The sequence below is a fragment of the Apteryx mantelli genome, chromosome 2, assembly GCF_036417845.1.
Source record: "Apteryx mantelli isolate bAptMan1 chromosome 2, bAptMan1.hap1, whole genome shotgun sequence".
Taxonomy (NCBI): domain Eukaryota; kingdom Metazoa; phylum Chordata; class Aves; order Apterygiformes; family Apterygidae; genus Apteryx; species Apteryx mantelli.
The window spans coordinates 160,278,138-160,297,010 of record NC_089979.1 but is presented as its reverse complement, the minus strand read 5'-3'; the positions used below and the strand labels follow the sequence as shown (position 1 = coordinate 160,297,010).

General features: G+C 37.0%; 1 protein-coding gene across 7 annotated transcripts in view; it reads right to left on the bottom strand.

Annotated features, from left to right (window-relative positions):
• LMBR1 (limb development membrane protein 1) overlaps window positions 1–18,873 on the bottom strand; it is a 79,505-nt gene that overhangs the window by 49,042 nt on the left and 11,590 nt on the right. For 3 of the 7 annotated variants that reach the window (XR_010883534.1, XM_067291939.1, XM_067291940.1), the window contains exons 2-5: window positions 14,160–14,232; window positions 11,679–11,718; window positions 9,079–9,218; window positions 3,265–3,368 (exon numbers count right to left, since the gene is read on the bottom strand). Coding sequence is in view for 6 of the 7 variants with exons in the window: in XM_067291939.1 (XP_067148040.1) it covers window positions 3,265–3,368; window positions 9,079–9,218; window positions 11,679–11,718; window positions 14,160–14,232 (357 nt within the window). In the remaining variant the exon portion in view is untranslated. Of the gene's footprint in view, window positions 1–3,264; window positions 3,369–9,078; window positions 9,219–11,678; window positions 11,719–12,931; window positions 13,099–13,776; window positions 14,009–14,159; window positions 14,234–18,873 lie in introns of those variants that run through there. The other 4 variants (XM_067291941.1, XM_067291943.1, XM_067291945.1 and 1 more) reach the window with 4 other exon arrangements.

Below are 18,873 nucleotides of genomic sequence, written 5' to 3'. Positions count from 1 at the left end.
ATGTTCTCTCTCTGGCCCATTAGTCCAATGTGATGAATGGCAGTTAGGTTTTTTGGGAGGTTTTTTTCTTCATTTTTAAATTTGCACGAGTATAATCAAAACCCAAATGATCTGCAAAAGTACCAGAACTCTACAAGGTAGTCACAGTCTTAAAATCATCTGCCAAGAGAAACAGATAACCAATGTGCCAACATCTGAGGAGAGTAGAATAGATGGGGAGTACTCTTCATGATTACAGAACTGAAATGCTTACATGCATCCCTTAGTTCAACTAAACAAATTTTCCCAGATTTGAATCACCCTATTATGCGATTTAATTGTTTAAAAAAATATTTATTGTATTTATTGCAGCAATAATCATTTATCTGCATCAGAATTTGAACAGAATGGCATAAGGAAGGTGTACAGGACCTCTCAAAACTTTAACTACAAATTTAGTCCAGAAAGTCATTTGTCACTCTTACTTTATAGGAAAAAATACTGAAGAGAAGGTACTTTCATATTGAAAAAATAAAATTTTTCAATTTTAAAAGGGCTGCAAGGTATGTGCAGGTTAATACAACTGGGATACATAATGCATCAGTTTGAGACAAGAAGAAATCCACAAGTCAAGGTATATACTGCTAGTATTGTATACAATGTTTTAAGGAAAAAAAGAATCCTTTTTTCCCCCCCTCCACAGTTTTGCTTGTACCATCTCCCACAATCTTGACCTCCACTAAGATCAGTTACGTTGGTGGTGGGTTTGTTTTTAACAAGATACACATTAGCTGTGGCTAGACCCTCAGAGTCAAAGGAAAACAGAGCAGCCTCCACCTGAAAACTGGAAGGACAAACTGAGTAGCTGAAAGGTTCCTAGCCCTAGGAGTATGTGCATGAAGAGGGAAGAGGAGAGTGGTTTCCAGCTGAACTGGGTAAATGGGGTTAAACATAGTAGTATGAACAACACTTAGCCTAACCCCAGACTCCTCTAAACTTGAGCCCATTAGCTTGGTCACCCAAACCTACACAGAAATAGCTTGGACACTTCTATAGTTCCATCAACAAAATATAATGGCGCAGAGCTCAGAACAGGCTAGCCAAACCAGTATTTACACAGCCATCTTGGTTGGGTCCTGCAGGTCAGTTCTGACATAGCTATATTGCTCATCTTATATTACCTAAACAGAGGCTTCAACCGTAGAAGAAATTCTCCATTTCTTCACATTATTTTATCCCAATTAAAGTTTTCCTCATCCAATACTTTCCACATATTGTATTTTCATTGCTTTCTCTCATTTCTCTTTCATTGTTTTCTCTCTTAAGTATCTACAAGAAGCTTAAAACCCAAAACTGGATTCAGTATTCCCATTGAGGCTTCCCCAATTCTACCAAGAACAAAAATACCACCTTTATCACCTCCATGCCACATTCTCATGAACGCAACCAAAAACTACGTTTTCCTTCCCACAGCAATCATCATCTTGTTGATTTATGTGTTACTTCTGATCCACCAATGACTCGGAAGTGTTTTGCATTCATTTTTAATGCATTTCATTTTCCTAATTTCAGGCCATTTCTCAAGATCCTTTGCTTTCTAATGCTGTCATTCAAAGTACCTGGAATTCTCTCAAACATGGTATCATTAAAAACAAAAATGTAACCATTCAGATTATAAAGATTAAAGAAAACATCTAGTAGTATTGGTCCCCAGACAGCAATTCCTGTTTGAGTTCTTCGATATTTACTCTTTGAACTTCATTTTGTTGTGCTTCTCATTATAGTAATTTCTTTTTCATTGCATTTATTTAGTTCATATATTAATATTATAGTTATTATTATCATATTGTTACATGGGAGCATAACGATGTTCCTGGCTGTTTATTACCCTGTTTTAACTATTATCCCTAGGTATTTTCCCGTTAGCAGAATCAGGTAACTTATAAATATTTCCAAAGTGAAAAGACAGATACACATTTTACTTTCTCCAGTCAAATTCTTTACTAATTCCTAGTTGTTCAGAAATTGCTTTGCCAAGTTCTATGTTTTGCTGAAACAGTCAGCCCTGTCAACTTGAGTATATTCAACTAAGCTAAATATTTTTGTCATTCTCTACCCATTTTAGACAGTTTTCTTCACACATTATTGTTAATACTGACCAAGTATCTGATCAATATAAAGCCCTTTTTGCAAAATTTGGAAGATAGACCTACAAAACTCAAAAATCAAACTTGTTAGTTTTCTCTGGGTCATCTATTATTAACAGGAAGAGTGACTGAATAACAAGTCTATACTTTCTTCTCTTATTACTTTATTTCTAGTGCATTTATTCAACCTTCTCTTGTTTTAACATCCCTTGGTAGTTGTTGTAAATAATTTTAAGGGTTTTTTTTTTTTAATTTGTTGTATATTATACTTCCTTTCTTTTGCATCAGCAAAGTTTGTTTTTAAACCTCATTGTCTCTTATGAACATGTAGCAACTTTAATTTATTAAAACAAAACAGAATATTCTAAATTGCAAGTTCCAATTTTCTGTAACATCTTGTTACTTAAGTTTAGGCCTAAAGTCTTTAGTCATTGATCACTTCAGGAATTCAGTGTTGATTCAGGGTTGGTCCTCCCCCCCTTCTTCCAGCAAGGATAAATGATGCGTTTTAAACATTCACGTTTTCTTCAAAAAAAATCACAGATAGTTATCAGACCAACAGTTACTTACAGAAATTAACATGAATAATATTTAGTTTCTTTACAGTTCTGCTTTCAAAGAGAGCAAGCAAATAAAGTTAACTGTAGATTCTTCTCCATAATATTACCTGCTAAAATGGAACATGTCCTACTCTGTATATTTTTAGTCCACAAGAGGCCCCTACACTTCTATCGCTCATATTACTCTTTTGTTTTCATCTAGAGATATTCACAAAGTTCACTTTTGATCTCTTTTCATCAAGAGGACACATTCATGTTACCAAAACAGTTTTCCTCAAAGAAAAAACAAAATCATCTTCAAAAAAAAGCTAAAGCATTTCATTTAAAAAAAAAAAATCCTTCTTAATCCCAGTATCTGTAGCTTTTCAAGAGCTTTTTCCCTTAAAGTTACACCCAGCCAGATACTGTATATTCACTTTACCTGCTTGTGGGTGTGAATTTGTGTGTATACACACATTCACGTATTTAGACAGAGCTCAGTGACAAAAATTATTCCAAATCCAATTTCATCAGAAATGAGGCTGAAAAGGAATGTATACCATAATTACGCCATACAGTGTTTAACAGTACATTCCTACCTTTTTTAAGCCAGCAAATCCTTCTGATTCCAGAAAGAAAAAGGCAAAGGGCATCAACACAAACAAACATAAATTGGAAAAAAGAGAAGCAAGATTCCACAAACCTGCAACAAATAAGAAAGAGTATACATTATAAGTTTTTCAGCTTTAAAAATAAAGATGTTACATTTTCATCCCTTACATATACCAAAGTAGTATACATGCAAGTATTAATAGAAGTCAGGATTTTATGGATGCATAGGGTTCTTTACAAATCATTGCTGCAAAACACTGATTTCTATGTGTAATGCTTTTCAGTTTTAAAGAAAATCTGAATATCAATTTAAACAGCAGCAACATTCTGAAACTTCAGAAGACACACTGCACACTCAGGTCAGCTACTTCCACAATATCCTATTTTTTCTGTAGGGATTTTTAAATATCTGTTTTAAAATTTTTCAGGACAAAGTATTCTCGCACCAGTGAATCTCAAGAAGTTCAGTTCTGTGTATTCCCTACCACCCATATTTTTCCTCAAGAGAAACTAAGACAAATCATGGATTTTAACATAGCAATATCAAAACACTGTCATCGCCTCCCCATTAAAAGAGGATATGATAAAGCAACAGCAGCCTTCCACGATGAGATGTCTGGCTCAGTGGACAAGGGGAGAACAACGAATGTTTTTTATCTCGACTTCAGTAAGGCTTTCAGTGCTGTCTCCCATAACATCCTCACAGACAGACTAATGATGTACAGGCCAGGTAAGTGGGCTGTGAGGTGGACTGAAAACTGGCTGAACTTCTGGGATCAGCAGGTTGTGACCAGCAGCACAAAGTCCAGCTGGAAGCCAGTCACTAGTGGTGGGCCCCAGGGGCCAGCACTATTCAACCCCTTCATTAGTGACCTGGACAAGGGCACAGAGCGCACCCTCAGCTAGTTTGCAGACGATACAAAACCAGCAGGAGTGGTTGATACCGCAGATAGTTGTGTCACCATTCAAAGGGATCTCGACAGGCTGGAGAAATGGGTAAACAGGAATCTCATGAAGCTCAACAAAGGGAAAATGCAGGATCCTGCATCTGGGGAGGAATAACCCCATGCACCAACACGCACTGTGGCTCAACAAGCTGAAAAACAGATTCGTAGAAATGGTCCTGGAGGTCCTGGTAGACACCAAAGGTGACCATGACCCAGCAATGCGCCCCCATGACAAAGACTGACAACTCTTCTCCATTAAGGACATCTGCTTTAATAAGATTTTTCTGAGCTAAAACTTTCTGAACAGCCCAATAGTTTCTGGTGGCTCAACATGTACCCATCACCACCATATCAATAGTTGTGCAGGATGCCACGTTTCTTCTTTATAACGGTAGCTGCTTACCCACAATTTAGTGCTACTGTAGGTAACAGGTTTAGCTAGTGTCACACTTTCTGTATCCTGAAAACGCAACTTTTATTTTGTAATCAAAAAAAGACAGAATTAGGCAATGGAGAAACAGATGAGCCCTTAAGTTTCCCCAAAAATATGCATTTCCACAATCCTACAGGACTACGTTATATCACCTGAAATCCAACAAAGAACAACCCCCAGGAACAGGAAAGAATTTAAAATAACAGCTTTAATTGTTTATTTCCTTCTCGTGTGCAAGCTTGTTCATTTTCTTTTTTAAAATTTGATCATTTTGGAAAGAATGTGCAAAGAAAAAGGCATTTACTGTATGTCTGGAGAAATCGTTATTGAATTTTGTATGTAGTTCCAAATGCAGTTCACCTAACCCCCTCTTATTTTTATAATTCTTTCACAATATATACTTCCTTTTTCCTCAACTAAGTTGATTTAATTGGGGGGAGGGAAAACAAGGGTGGGAGAAGAAAAGTCAACTTTAAAATCAAAAACAAAAATGTTAACTTTATCAGCAATTGATAGTACCATATGCTTAGCCAGGTAAGTTACACAAAACAAGAAAAATCCAAAACATGTATGAAATGCAGTATTCAAATGCTAAAGAACAAACTGCCTAAAGGAGTCTAAATTCAAATTAACAAAAAAATTTTTTTAAGAAATTAAAAAAAAGGGGGGGGTCCTTTAGAATTTCCTCAGTGAGGAAGCCCCTGTTCCCACAAGGAACATTCACCCGATTTAAGTGGTTTTCTTTAACTAAAGAGAGATAGTGTGTTTTGTTACCTAATGGAAGGCTGAATACCTGTTTGTCAAAATTTCAACAGCTGTATTACACGTACGCCTACAAAGCACGAAAGAGTAAAACAGTGCTTAAAAGAACAAGCATCTGCAGTATATATGGGGCATTTGCAGGGGGACACAGTGCATACCTGGGCTGATTTTTAAAAAGCTGAAATGCAAAAATCTACACATTAGCAGCTGATAGGAACCACATTTGTAGAATTTCAAAATACAGAGCAATAGTACACATGTAAAATTGTGTAAGGCAGGACAGGGCTGTAACGCTGATTATATACTTTGAGGAAAGTGTAAGTGTAAGAGACCACCACATTAATAGACAAATATCAGATTCCCATTACTCTTCCTATCCAGCACCCACTTCACTGAATTCCAAACTTCATGATTCTCTTGTTCCCCTACCGTATTTATTATCCTAATTTGATAATTCAAAAGTCAAATTAAAAGAATAAAAAATATTTATTTTCTAGTAAACTGACTGCATGATCAAACTACCTAAGAGACACTTGCAGATCACAACATATAAAAGCTTTAAGCGCTCTGCTAAGATTCCTTTTGCATGGGTGGTGACCTAAGAAAATCTCCCATAAAACAAGCTTAAAAAAAAAACAAACAATTAAAACCCTCTCAGTCTGGCAAACAGATTAGATACTCAGCAATTTTTCTTTTTTTAATTCCTGTCAGTTTTATTAAGTTTTACCTCCACCTGGTGGTTACGTCTAACAACAGCACAAGTGAGCATCTTCAGCTGCCAGAAGTATTTCTGGGTTTAGTTCAACACTCATTAGATAAGATTATTTATACTGGATACAACTATGGGCTTTCTGCCTAGCTTTAAAAATTAAAAGTACATATTCTTCTGTTTTTCCTATATGCCACAATTAACCTAACAGTCCTACAGTATAAAAACCCTTAATATTATGGTCAAGTATCTCCATTACAGACTATATTTATAATTGACAAATCTAAGAAAACTGAAGTGTTTACAACTAATACAAGTTTTCCCATTTAATAACATTTGCAAAACATTAAGCCAATGATACATAAAGGCTATGCTGGATGTAATGAAGAATTATGGAGGTATGGACAAACATTTCCTGAATCTGAGTCTTTGAGACAGCACTATGAATTCTCAAAAATTGCACATGTATTTCATAATTACCTTTACAAAGCTATGCCAATACAAGGAAGTAGGTTTTTATAGAGCAGTGGAATATTATGCAATCTAGCAGACACCACAAGAGGGAGCCCCTCCCCAAAATAACGCTTTGACACAAAATTTGATTTTGTTAAGCTGCAGTAACACAACCCCATGACCTGACCCAAGAGTGTACCAATGTTTATAAAGTCTTCATAGCAGCTCCAATAAATCTTTTTTTAATTCAGTCATGACTACATCTAGTCTAAACTTCGCAATGCATGGCCAAATTTGGAAACAGAGATGCTGAACTTAATTCCAAGCTAGCCATTGCTATGAGCTTACCAAATATAAGTTACATTGCATATGCATAATATGCTATTTTCAACAGATTAATTATCATATTACATCAAAACAAGATTGTCACTGGAAAATTTAAGGGTCTTCCTATGTGAAAGCTACTTCGTACAGCAGATTTCTAAATTAACTCTAATTTTCTTTAGTATTGTAGCAACTCCAAAATAGAGTGAAAACTTTTGAATTACTTATTAGTTTTCACTCTAATACCATATTGTACTTTTTCCAAAATCAGTTCAAACACAGAAGAACAGATTGATTTCTTTAAATATGTTTATACTTTCAATACCAAATGCAAAAAATTTCTGAGCAGTTCAATCCCTGTGAAAAATGAGAATTAGCTTGATCTTTTTAAAACAGGAAACCTATCAAATTAGCAATCCCCCATGCTATGCATGATGTTTTATTGCTCATAGAATAACTTGCCTAGAAAGAACCCCTAAAGTTATGTGGTCCAGTCTCCTGCTTAAAACAGGCAAGACGCAGGTGCAACCAGGCTGCTCAGGGCGTTAGCCAGCTAAGTTCTGAAAAACCTCCAAGAATGGAGATTCCTCAGCCTTTCCGGACAGCCTCTTCCAGTGCTTAGCCATTCTCCTTCTAGTGTCTAACTCAGTCCTCTTTGACAGCTGGTACTCTTTTTTCCTCCAAACCTCACTATTTGGCACAGAGACCTGCAAGGCCTTAGAGTAGACCTTGCCAGTAAAGACAGAGGTAAGGGCAATCCCAAGGACCTCAACCTTTTCCACATTATCAGCAGGACAGTGTTTTCTTTGGTTGTCTTTTTGCTGCTGACATATCTATAAAAACCCATGGGATCCCATGTATGAATTTCCTGAGGAGGACAAGGTCTATTCTCTTAGAGTATAATGTCTTTATGGGCTTCCTCACTTCCTTCAGATCTTAAAACTACACAGGAACCCCAGGCAAGGCAATCAGTTCCTCCTCACTCATGAGGAAAATCAAAATTTGTTTATTGCCCAGAAAAAAAAAGAAACTCAGTCACTTTCTGAAAGATGACAGAAGAGAAAGCATGTTGCCTGTCATTTGCTTCCTGCCTATGCCTATCCACACTTCATCTGTTGTAAAGTTCTGTAATCTTATTTAAAAAACCCTGCAAATTAGGAATCTAGGAATTCATCAATTATCTAATAATACTCATGGATAGCAATTTTGCAAAAATGTGCATTACAGACAAAAAAAATTCATGGAAGACTTCAGAGAAAAATACCTTCAAAACCAAGTTACCATCTGTTCACAAAAACAGAAAATGCATAGCATAGTTAATGTGCAAATTATTTGCTTGTTTCAGACCACTTAGGTACTATCTCCTTTCTCCAGTCAAATCCACTGTAAATACATCCTGCTTCCTCCAGCATTTCCCTTAGGCCCATGGAAGAGCCCAAATGATTTTCAAATACTAGTATCCTCTGGCAGAGGCTGTGTCTATTATACATTTTGCATAGCCCTTAGCATGTTTAACAATACTGGACTGCGTATAAAATTCACACTGTCAGGCATCAAGGCATCATCCCTGCAAGTACAAAAGTTGCACTCTTCTCTCAAATTATTTCAAGGAAAATGATGCATTTTGACTGTGCCTCCTTGCTATGCTTGATACAGTTACATTCTACAGTTTCCCTTGTTTACAGATAAATTGCTAACAGTTGAATTTAGCTATCTAATCCCAACTGCTCATAGCTAGCAAGTTTCTTGAAAGTGTTATATATTGTAAGAATGAATTGATATGAATCATCATAAACAAGAAGGCTTATGGATCTTGCATTTACACGAGGAAAAAATTTTGAACATATTTAAGTTACTTAGCTTCCAGTAGTTCTTATTTCTATACTGGTATTCAGAGCAGTGAATTGGTTTAGTTTCCTCAAGTCTGAATAATTCAAGAGAACAAAACATAAAAAACAACACACACAAAAAAGCAAACCACTGCACCACATATACCAAACAGGGAAGACAGACTTTTGTGATCTAGGACACAGCAGCAAAAACCAGCCAATAACACATCAACAATTCATTTACCATCTTAAATGAAAATGGGGTTATTAGCTTAAAAATAAAAACATATGTGGGAATGTATAATGAAAACATCCATTTTAATTAAACTATGCTGAGTACTAACCATGAATTAGTGAGCCATTTAACCACTGAATATAGTAGTTTTGTGGAAAAGAGAGCAGGATCTCATTGCTGATTATTGAGAAGGGCAGAAGCAGGACTGCACCAGCTGAAACTGCTAGAGTGAAGGTGCTCAAGAACAGCCTGAAATTTAAAGAGAGGCACCACTGTTAGCACCAACAACACGCTCCGAACAGGGGGGGAAGCAGGTACCCGAGAGTCGATATCCGGGGACTACCCATTCCCACAGTGTAAAGGGGCAGGAGGGAGGGGAGGCCACAATTTCACAGTATTTCACTTTTAAAAATGCAGCTTTCAAATACCAAGCAGTTTACAGAATTCAGTAAAAATAATTAGTTTCTACCAACTACCACAATTTTTCCTCTTTGGAATTGCATACATTCAATTCATATGTCATACAGAGGATAAAACAGATCACTGAATATCTTTTGATAACTGTAACTTTTCATTTGCCCTTCCACACAGGGTGGAAAATTTTCTATCTCTAATTTCTTAGATTTTTAGAAAGTAGAGCAGCTTTTTAACAACTAAAAAGGTGAGTGGGATAATACACAAATAAGTATTTTAATATTGAACTGAAAAAAATCATTGCTCTTTCACAAAGCAGAAAGTTTCACAAGTATTAGCACATAGCCTAGAGCTTTTCTGATAGCTGGAAAATCAATACAGAGAAATTGCCAGAATTATTTAAAATATTTAAGCTTATTCTTTTTAGATCCCAAACGCAATTTATATTGAATGCCATCTTGTGGCATTAAGAAGAACTGTGTTCTTTAGAAAACAAGACCAACAAAAAACCTTAGAGAACTAGTCTGATGCTAAAATAAAATTTTAAAGTTTTTTCAAATCACATTAAAAAAAAAAAGATGTACTTAAATAGATTACTCCTACAACAAGAACATCAGTAAGTTGCGCACAGAATTCTTACTTTTCTGTAACAGTTTGTCTCTAAAAACCTATTTTTCATTCATGTAGTCTTTAACTTATATAAGAAAAATCTACTAAAGTCTGACTATATTAAAAAAACAAAACAAAAAAAACACACATTTTGGTTGCTGGTTTTTGGAGGGTTTTTGTTTCAATTTGTCTTTTTTAAAGGAAGTTAAGTATTCTAAGCCAAAATCATGAGATGCTATAGTGTATAACATGCTGAAGTGTTTCAGGGTGCTACAGTTTGACTTCGTTTACCACCACCACCCCCTTTTTTATTATTGTTGTTGCTAAATGTCCTGACAATTCCACTAAGTAAAGCAATGTCAACCTGCATACATCTGACAGTTGGTACTTTTTGTAAAATAACATGCATAAAATAAGGAACAAGAAAGCTTAAGCTGAAGGGACAAGAAGCTGTTTTATAATTGAACAGTTTTAATGGAAGTCTATTACTCTGAAGTGCTAATCTTGAATTACACTATGGTCTTACAAAAAACAGTATTTACAATTGACATTTGTTGTGATTTAAAGCTAAACTAGAAAGTAGATACAAAAGATAATAGTTAACAAGAATTTTACTCTTTGGATGTTCAAAAATTCAGAATCAGGCTATGACCACAGCTGGCATGAAAATCATTCAGTCTAGAAGAGCCTTAATTAATGAGCTGCAGTCTTAAAAGCAGAGATCCTCCTCCCTACTTGAGAGCTGAGAGCTTCATAGCATAACAAAATATGTATTTCTCTCTCCAAATCTCAAGTAGAGTTTTTATAGCAAATTAGTATTTCAAATTCATAAAAAACAATCTTGTTATCAGAAGCTACTGGGAGGAGAAGCATCTAAAATTCACATCAGCATCTTTGTACATCTTTTGAGCTTGCCACGAACATGCGTTCTGAAAGTGAACAGCTTGCAATGTACTCGGCACTTTCCCAGGGTACAAGGCAAATCAATAAAATATGCAATGAGCTCTCCTTCCAACAGCATGACAATACCACTGTGGAAGAGCTAAGAAAGTTGTACTAAGTCCACATAATTCAGCAAACTGTAAACTAACTGTAAAATTCAGTAACTGAGAGGTCAGTGACAGCTCACAGATGTTCTGCAAGTCTTCAGCCATGTATTTAAAACAGGAGAGATTAATTTAATATCTAGCTTTACAAAGGAACAGGAAGAGGAGAGAGTTGCTGACAGACCAGCAGGACCGGCAGGCATTTAACTTCCATTTGCTATTCTCTTTTAAGCACTATTCAGGTGACCAAATGCAGATGTCTACTTCAGGATGAGCTCACTTGTTCTCCAGGCTCCACTGCCTTCTTTGACAAGATTTCCGCTGACTGCGGTGGGAACTTAAACACATACCTCACATGTAAACATCTACATTTAAATACTTTAAACTTAGGTGCAAGTCTTGAACTGAATTTCACCTCTAGCGTCAGGTCCTCGTGCCTAAGTGAAAAAGCCCTAGACCAAACTGCCTCCCCTCATGCCATGCCTTTCATTATGCAAGTTTTCCTCTGCCTTCCCCAACAGCACAATCCATTTGCCATAATATTTAAAAGGAATTGTTCTTTAATCTAGAAGCATATAGCACTCCCATTATCGCCACATATTCAGGAAAAAGTAGTACTGCAAAGAGGAGTTATACATACGAAATTCTGTTAACAATGGCATCCTCATCCTCTTGCTCATCTGAAAAAAAAAAAAATCAAGTTACAGCAGGTTACATTGAATACTTAGTTCTCTTTCTTCAGGCTAAAAATGAATATAAGAAGGAATAATTTCAGTTGAAGTTTAAAACTGAGGATTACTAAAGCAAAAATAAGTTACTAGCATTAATATTTTAAAAGGCTTCTAATAAAAAAAAATTAATGCTTTGATATTCTTTTGCTAGTTTTAAGCACTTTTCAATCAATATAACCACAAAGTTATTTGACTTTATTTTATTTGAATACACAGATCAAAACTAGCAGTCTTCCACAGGGCTCTAGGGCAAACAGGCTACAGGAAAAAAGTTGTAGAGCACATACTAACAACATAAATCCCTAGACAGATCTTTCATTTTCAGGGTTAATGAATTTTTTTCAAAACAAGAAAGCATGCCCAGAACAGTAATGACCATTTAGTTGCTTCCCCTTATTCATTCCACTCTTCCCCCCCACACACACACACCTTTTTTTCTTTTTTTAAGTGATACACTGGTTTCTCTTCAGTTATTTGGCATTTTAGACCATTTTTCTTCACTTATTTCTTAACCAACCTCCTGACTTTTTGAAATATTAACATTTAATTCAGAGGCCAATCACAGATATAGCCATCTATCCTTTTCTATACACATCTTGGTGTTTCTTCCACATTTGAAATCATTTTCTAGTCAGCTTTCTTCTTGTACTTTTAAAGTCTCCCAGCTTTTCCATGAGAGGTAACTCAAGAATTATTTTCCAGTCAAAGAATAAAGAGCCAGGTGTTCCAGATTTATGCAAGTCTTGCATAATCTTGAAATAAACATGTAGTCCCCAAAATAACTTACTTTCACAGAAGAATTTCCTAAAAGCATGGGGTTATTGTTCCTTTTTCATGACAGGAATCTCATGGTGTTTTGAGAGACCAAGTCCAAGTCTCTCGTGATTTACTTCTGCCAAAGAGCTTGTTGTGGAAACGGCAAGCAATTTTTCCTGAGGGAATTCCAGAAGTGCTAACTTAAATTAAAACTTGTGTCATCAGGAAGACCCTAGCAGTCTATGAAGTCTACGTAGCTAAACACTCAGAAAGCTTTTGGAAAGTCATGATGGCACCAGAGCACCTCCTTTCACTAGCCCATGAGATCAACTGCCAAGAATTTAGATACAAGCATCTCCGCATCCACCACTGTTTGTCAAACCAGTTCCCCCCCATTCTTCCTTACCTCCAAATGGCAGTAACTCTGTAGTATCCAAGGTACATATCAGGATCAGAGGGTAGTATCTGTCTTATTCATAAGTTTAGCTATTCATTATGTTTAAAAAGGCAGGTTTTTGCTTTTAGAAAAGGTTTCTCAGTTTCTTGAGGTTTTTACATTTTATAGATGAATCCATTTCAGAAAGTAGCTCCATCATAACACAGGTAACTACAGCTCAATAAGCACTTCCAGTCAAAGTTCAAAGTCCCAAGGTCTTCATGCATGAGCATGCTTCTCCGGCATGACTGAGTATTAGTGAGCACCAAGGTCCCCACTAAGCACTCAAAAGTCAAAGATTCTGCAATTTTATACAGATTTTTATGGTATTTGTCTTTAGAAGAGATACAGAAGAAAGTGATGGGGGTCCCTACAGATCAATTTCAGACAGAATGTTTCTAAACAACAAAAAAAAAATACAGGACCTCTTCAGGAAATAAGATTTCAATAGTGAAATCATAAGGAACAGGTTAGAGAACACCACTGAAATAACTGTACTTGAGAAAAATCAGACTTTTTAGAAGAAATTCACTACTCATCCCTTCTGTAGGATTGGCCACTTTTTCATTTTACCAGCTAAAGCTTTGAACCTAATTTTGATGCTAGAACACAGCTTGAAGATACTTATCCAAAAAAAAGAAAAAAATACAAAAAGAAACCAAAAACCCACACACATGAAAGTGGAACAACATGAGCTAAAGGCAGGGGAGGCAGAAGAGTCTACTTGAAATTCTCTTCTCAAAACCTTGAATATTTAGGCTGCCAGGGAGCCACAGTGTAACCAGGGATGGTTGCCACCCACACCTCCTCCTTACCAGCAGCCATGCACCCTCACTGAGGGCTGGAGTACCAGCTACAGCACTGGAGATCCTGCTCCAAGGGGTTTCAACATGCTTCCCTCTGCCTGGGGTGATTAGAGGGCACAGGGAAGGGTCTGACAAGTGCCAAAGCTGGCACAAGGGAGGGGATGACAAGTCATGGCGCAAGGACAACGGGAGCAGGTGGAGGGCAAGGCTGCAGCATGCAGAGTCAGGTCCTTTCAGGCTGCTGTGGAGCTGCAGACCGAGAGAAACACGTTTGATCAGAGGTCTAAACAGGTTGTTCTGCTTTTCTTGGGGAGGTGGAAAGGGAGGGAATCACCTGTTCAGTTGAGGGGAAAAAAAAGAGATTTGAATGCATAAAAAAAGACTATGCTCACCTGTTTTTCTTTTGTATCTTGTGATTATGAAGTAGGAAACTATGTAGAGAACAGCAAATAGGAGAAAACAGATCTGGAAAGAAAAAGGTGCATTTGTTAGGTTGTGAAGAAATGCCTTGATTATAATACAAATAAACAGAAAATAATGTGTCAACAATTTAGAAGTGGTACTGTGGTATTTTCTCAGATTGACAAGTGTAATATAAAACAAGTGTTGACACTTACATATGTTTTCTATATTAACAGAAAGTTAAACGAGTATGAACAGCTCAGTTTAAACAATATTTGTTGAAAAACAGCCAGCTAAGTTAGTGATAGTCCTAGATCCAAACTGTTGAAGTATTAGAGTTAGTGCACTGATAGTTTTCTAACTTCCCAAATGAAGTTTTTGGTGTCTTTGTATTCCCCAGGGAAAAACAAATCATCAGCACAGGGAAAGAAAACTACCTGCATTAAAAGACCACTTCAAAAAGAATCATGAAGATCAGCATTGCCCAGAGCTAAGGCAGCCAGCTGATACTTCACTTAAGCACTGAGCTGACACATCAAATTAGCTGATTGGAACCAGCATGCAAATAACATTTAAATCAGCCCAGAAGGTGTTATATCAACTACACAGCTGCAAGTTTCCTCCAAGCTGAGGGAAAGAAAAAAAAGAAAAAAGAACAAACCACACACACACACACACCTTGTTTACATAGCATTTCTTTTTTCTTTTTTTTTTTTTTTAAGTTTAAATCTGTTTGAGCTGTGAAAGTTATCACTCTTTGTATCTCTTCACATGTAAGGCAAGGGTAATTGTATATCATGCAATGGGCTCTTGAAGACCTACTTTGGAGTAAGCTATCAATGGACATGGAGAAAAGCAAGCAGTTGTGTTTTATCTTTCCATTGTGTCTAAAGCCAAACAAATTATAGGTGACAACGTACACACAGGAGAAATTAGTCTGCCTAAAGTTGGTGTCTAACAACGAGCCAGTCGTACATTAAGTTAACCTCTGTGGTCAGAGAAGCCTAGGGTACGATTCCCCTTATCATAAGATAGGGAGGGACCTTGCTCAGGTCAGAAGTGCCCATTTCTTTCCTTCAGCCCAGGGTGACTGGCATCAAATTGTTTCTAAGATTCGGCACTGGAACACAGAAACAATAAAACACAACCAAAACAGCTACCATATGTTGCAAAGACAGGAAGAGAGGAATCATATGGCAAGGAAGTTTTAACACTGCAAGACCTTGAAAAGAACAAAAATGCTCAGCATTGCTTCCTAATCTTTTTTGCTGATGTCTGTTAAAAATATAAGTCAGTCAGAAACTAAACCGCAAAGCATGGCATTCTGCAACGCTGGTGGCCCCTAACCTTCACTGGTACTTGAACGGTAACAGTGAACAGTGCTGTATACCAGCGTATTTGCTCTTTTTATAAACATACAGGAAACATTATCCATACCTGAAATAATTTCTCAGTTTGTGGTGTATCTGAACTGTTAAGATCTTTTTGCTTGCACGCAATACTAGCAGTAACAAGCAAGTCCCATAACACAGCACCTGTCCAACTGAGTCAGTTTTTAACTACTAAAGTGAGTTTGCCCTACTGCCAAAGAGTTTTTAACGGCTCTGTGTATATCTGCAAAAGCGAGGGTAATGATACACCTTCAACACCTACATCTAAAGAACTGTATCACATCCAAACCAGTAGGATCAGAGGGGAAGAGAGTATATTGCCTCATCAGGTGAGACAGGTTTTTTAATACTCATAAAATACACTGGGAAAGTTATTTGCCTTGCATAGTTGGACATCTTAGAAGAGAAAGAAGGTGTAGCCAAGTGTCTGAGCACAGCATCTGGATGCCTGCAACTGCCCTACGGACTTACCCCAGCAGCACGACTGTGCCATGGGTCTGAAGCTGGCAATGCAGCTTATTCTCTGAGCAGGCAACACACAGCGGTGATATTTCAAATACAGATGCCAGAAATTAAAATTCATAACTAGATCTCCGACTTCAAATAAATAATCTGCATAGAGTTCACTACTCTTAACTTTCCAGAAGCTGCTTCAAAGAGGAACAGGTTTTTGATACAGAAAAATGATTTAACAAAAAACATACTGGTGTATCTTTGAATCAGAAAGAAAAAGGTAAACTGAGAACAACCTTAGGTTTTCAGACTACTCGGAGACAGCTTGTGCTGGCAGTAACAGATAATGCCACACCACTGCTAAAAAAGTTCTTTCCTTCTCCAAGTTCCCAATTCCTCTGAAACCTAGACCAAGCCTACAGATAGCAACATCTAATTTTAGGCATCCACCTTTGAAAATTAGGTATCACATACAGGGTCAGTAAAATTCTTTGCAAGCTGTAAGACCCGAATAATCCAGTTCCTGAATAAAATAAACTTTTTTGAACAAATATGATAGTTAAGCTCATTTTTAGTCTTAATATGACAATCTTGTTTGTAGCTTCAAAGAAATGGCTGACTTTTATTCTATTTGTAGCACACTTACAATGAAAAAATGAGAGGTCCTGTACTTAGAAAGTACCACTGAGATAACTGAGGTATTTTGAGGGCACAGTATCAGAAAGCTGTCCGGTAACATGAACTGTCAAATGCTGTATTTCTAGTTTTAGATGACAGCTACTCCACAGTTCAGCAATAAGGTGTAATTATATAGCTTGGTGTAATTAACCCTCTACTTCTGCCAGAATTACATACAATTTTGTGACTAAATATTCGATAAAAGTTGTTTATTACAGACTATACACAATTTTTTCAATCATCAACATGAAAAGAAATAAGCAAGTTCTAATCAATGTTAGGATCTTAAGAAGTAAAGACAGCATTCAGAAATTATAAGTTGTTTATACCAAAAGAAGCCAAACTCAGAAATATTCTTTCAGTATCAATTTATACTAAGTGAAACCTATGATCTGAAGCGTTTGTAACCATGCATGCTGAACAGCTCTCTAAAGCAAGTGGCAAAAGCCAGCATCCTAACTATTTTTAGAGTTGAACTCGGTTAAGTTGGGGAAAAGGAATGTGTTGCCCATGATAGCAGAATAGACTCCGCAGTCCAGTTATGCTGCAATCCTGCGTTCTTACTCTTCAGACTGCTTTTTGTTTCAGGGTATTTTTGCACTGCAGAAAATACAGCCCTTATTTGCACTTGTTCTAGTTTCAGTTCATGTTTCTTCATTATGCTTGACAGAGTTTGTATGCAGTACTCCAGATACTCCAGGTCTTATGGCTGTATACAGTAGTACTAATCCTGCCTTTCTTTACTGAAATTACTTCAACCCATTCACCTTGAAAATCACGTTAGTAACTTAAAATTACACTCTGATCACCAAATCCATCCATGCTGTCCTCCCCCTTTGCTTCCAGCTGATGAGCTCTCAACTTACAGCAGAAACTCATTATTTGGGTTCAAGTGCATCACATCTCCCCCCCCCCCAAAAAAACCCCTTGAATTTCATACTACATCTATTATTTCAGGGTAATCTGGTCTTTTCTGTGCAATGTTCTAAGCCTCTTTTGTATTGACTACACCTTCTAGAAAGCTGATAGCGATCTAAAAACAGAGGTTTTTACTTCATTTTCATGCAAGTCAAGCAAGATTGCTCTTAATACTGATACCTGAGGCACTCCAACAGTAGCTTTCTTCCAAGACAACACCTATTGCCACATACACTACAGACAGTTTCTTATTTACTTCACAGTTCCTCTATTGAGGCACACCTCTTCCAGTTTAGCTAATAGCTGCCTACGTATTTTCTGGATACAGCCCTTGGCATAGGCAAGAAAGGGACAATCTAACAATATTCCTACAGCTTCCAAGATACCCACCTTAATAGCTCAACTCAAAAAAAATGCTCATAGCTAGGCAGACATACTGAAATAGGACATGATTCCAAGCAGCACATCACACACAAAACTTCATTAATATCTTCCACCCAGGAAAAGTTTAAACAAAGGAAATTAAGAGCAATGTGAGATTTTTATACTGTTAGACCCAAACAGCCAAGCAAAGCAGTTCCTAACAATTTTTCAGGGTTGGTTTTCACACTCCACACCACCCAGCAACTGCAAACAGAACACATGGATTCTACACCACATCTCGGGGCTCCCTTTCAACAAGTGGCACATTAAGACAACTGTGGACTTTGAGCATATAATTCACTCCCATCTCTGAGTGGAAGAAATCCAGCCTCTAGTAGGTCAAGCAAAAGAAATCCATCTTCCCTAGCAGTTCTTAATCTTCCTTTGGGAAAGGAAGTGCTTTATGCTTCAACTTAGGGTACATATAAGGCTTGCCAAGTGAGGCTATGGCTAGAGATGCCCTGCACTACATTCTTAGGTATCTTGTATCCACCTCTTCCTCAGAGAGGCTCATACTTTTGGATCCATACCAGACAGCTCTGAACTCCTGTGAGGATGGAGTTGCAGACAAACCGCATGCATTTCAGTTTGTGTGCGTCAAAGGGCTGGCACTGGAGATTCTCACATTATATACAAGCAACAAAGGTCTTACTAACTCAAATTACCTTGTACTTATCCCACTGGCAGTTACTAAGGATCAACTGACATTAATTTGTCCACGTGGATGAACTTCAACACTTTAGCATGGAAGTTTATGGCTTGGATTGATAAATCATCATCTTATTTTGTGAGTGCTAGAGCTACACTTTCATGCTAAGAAAGAATACACTCAAAAAGCGTG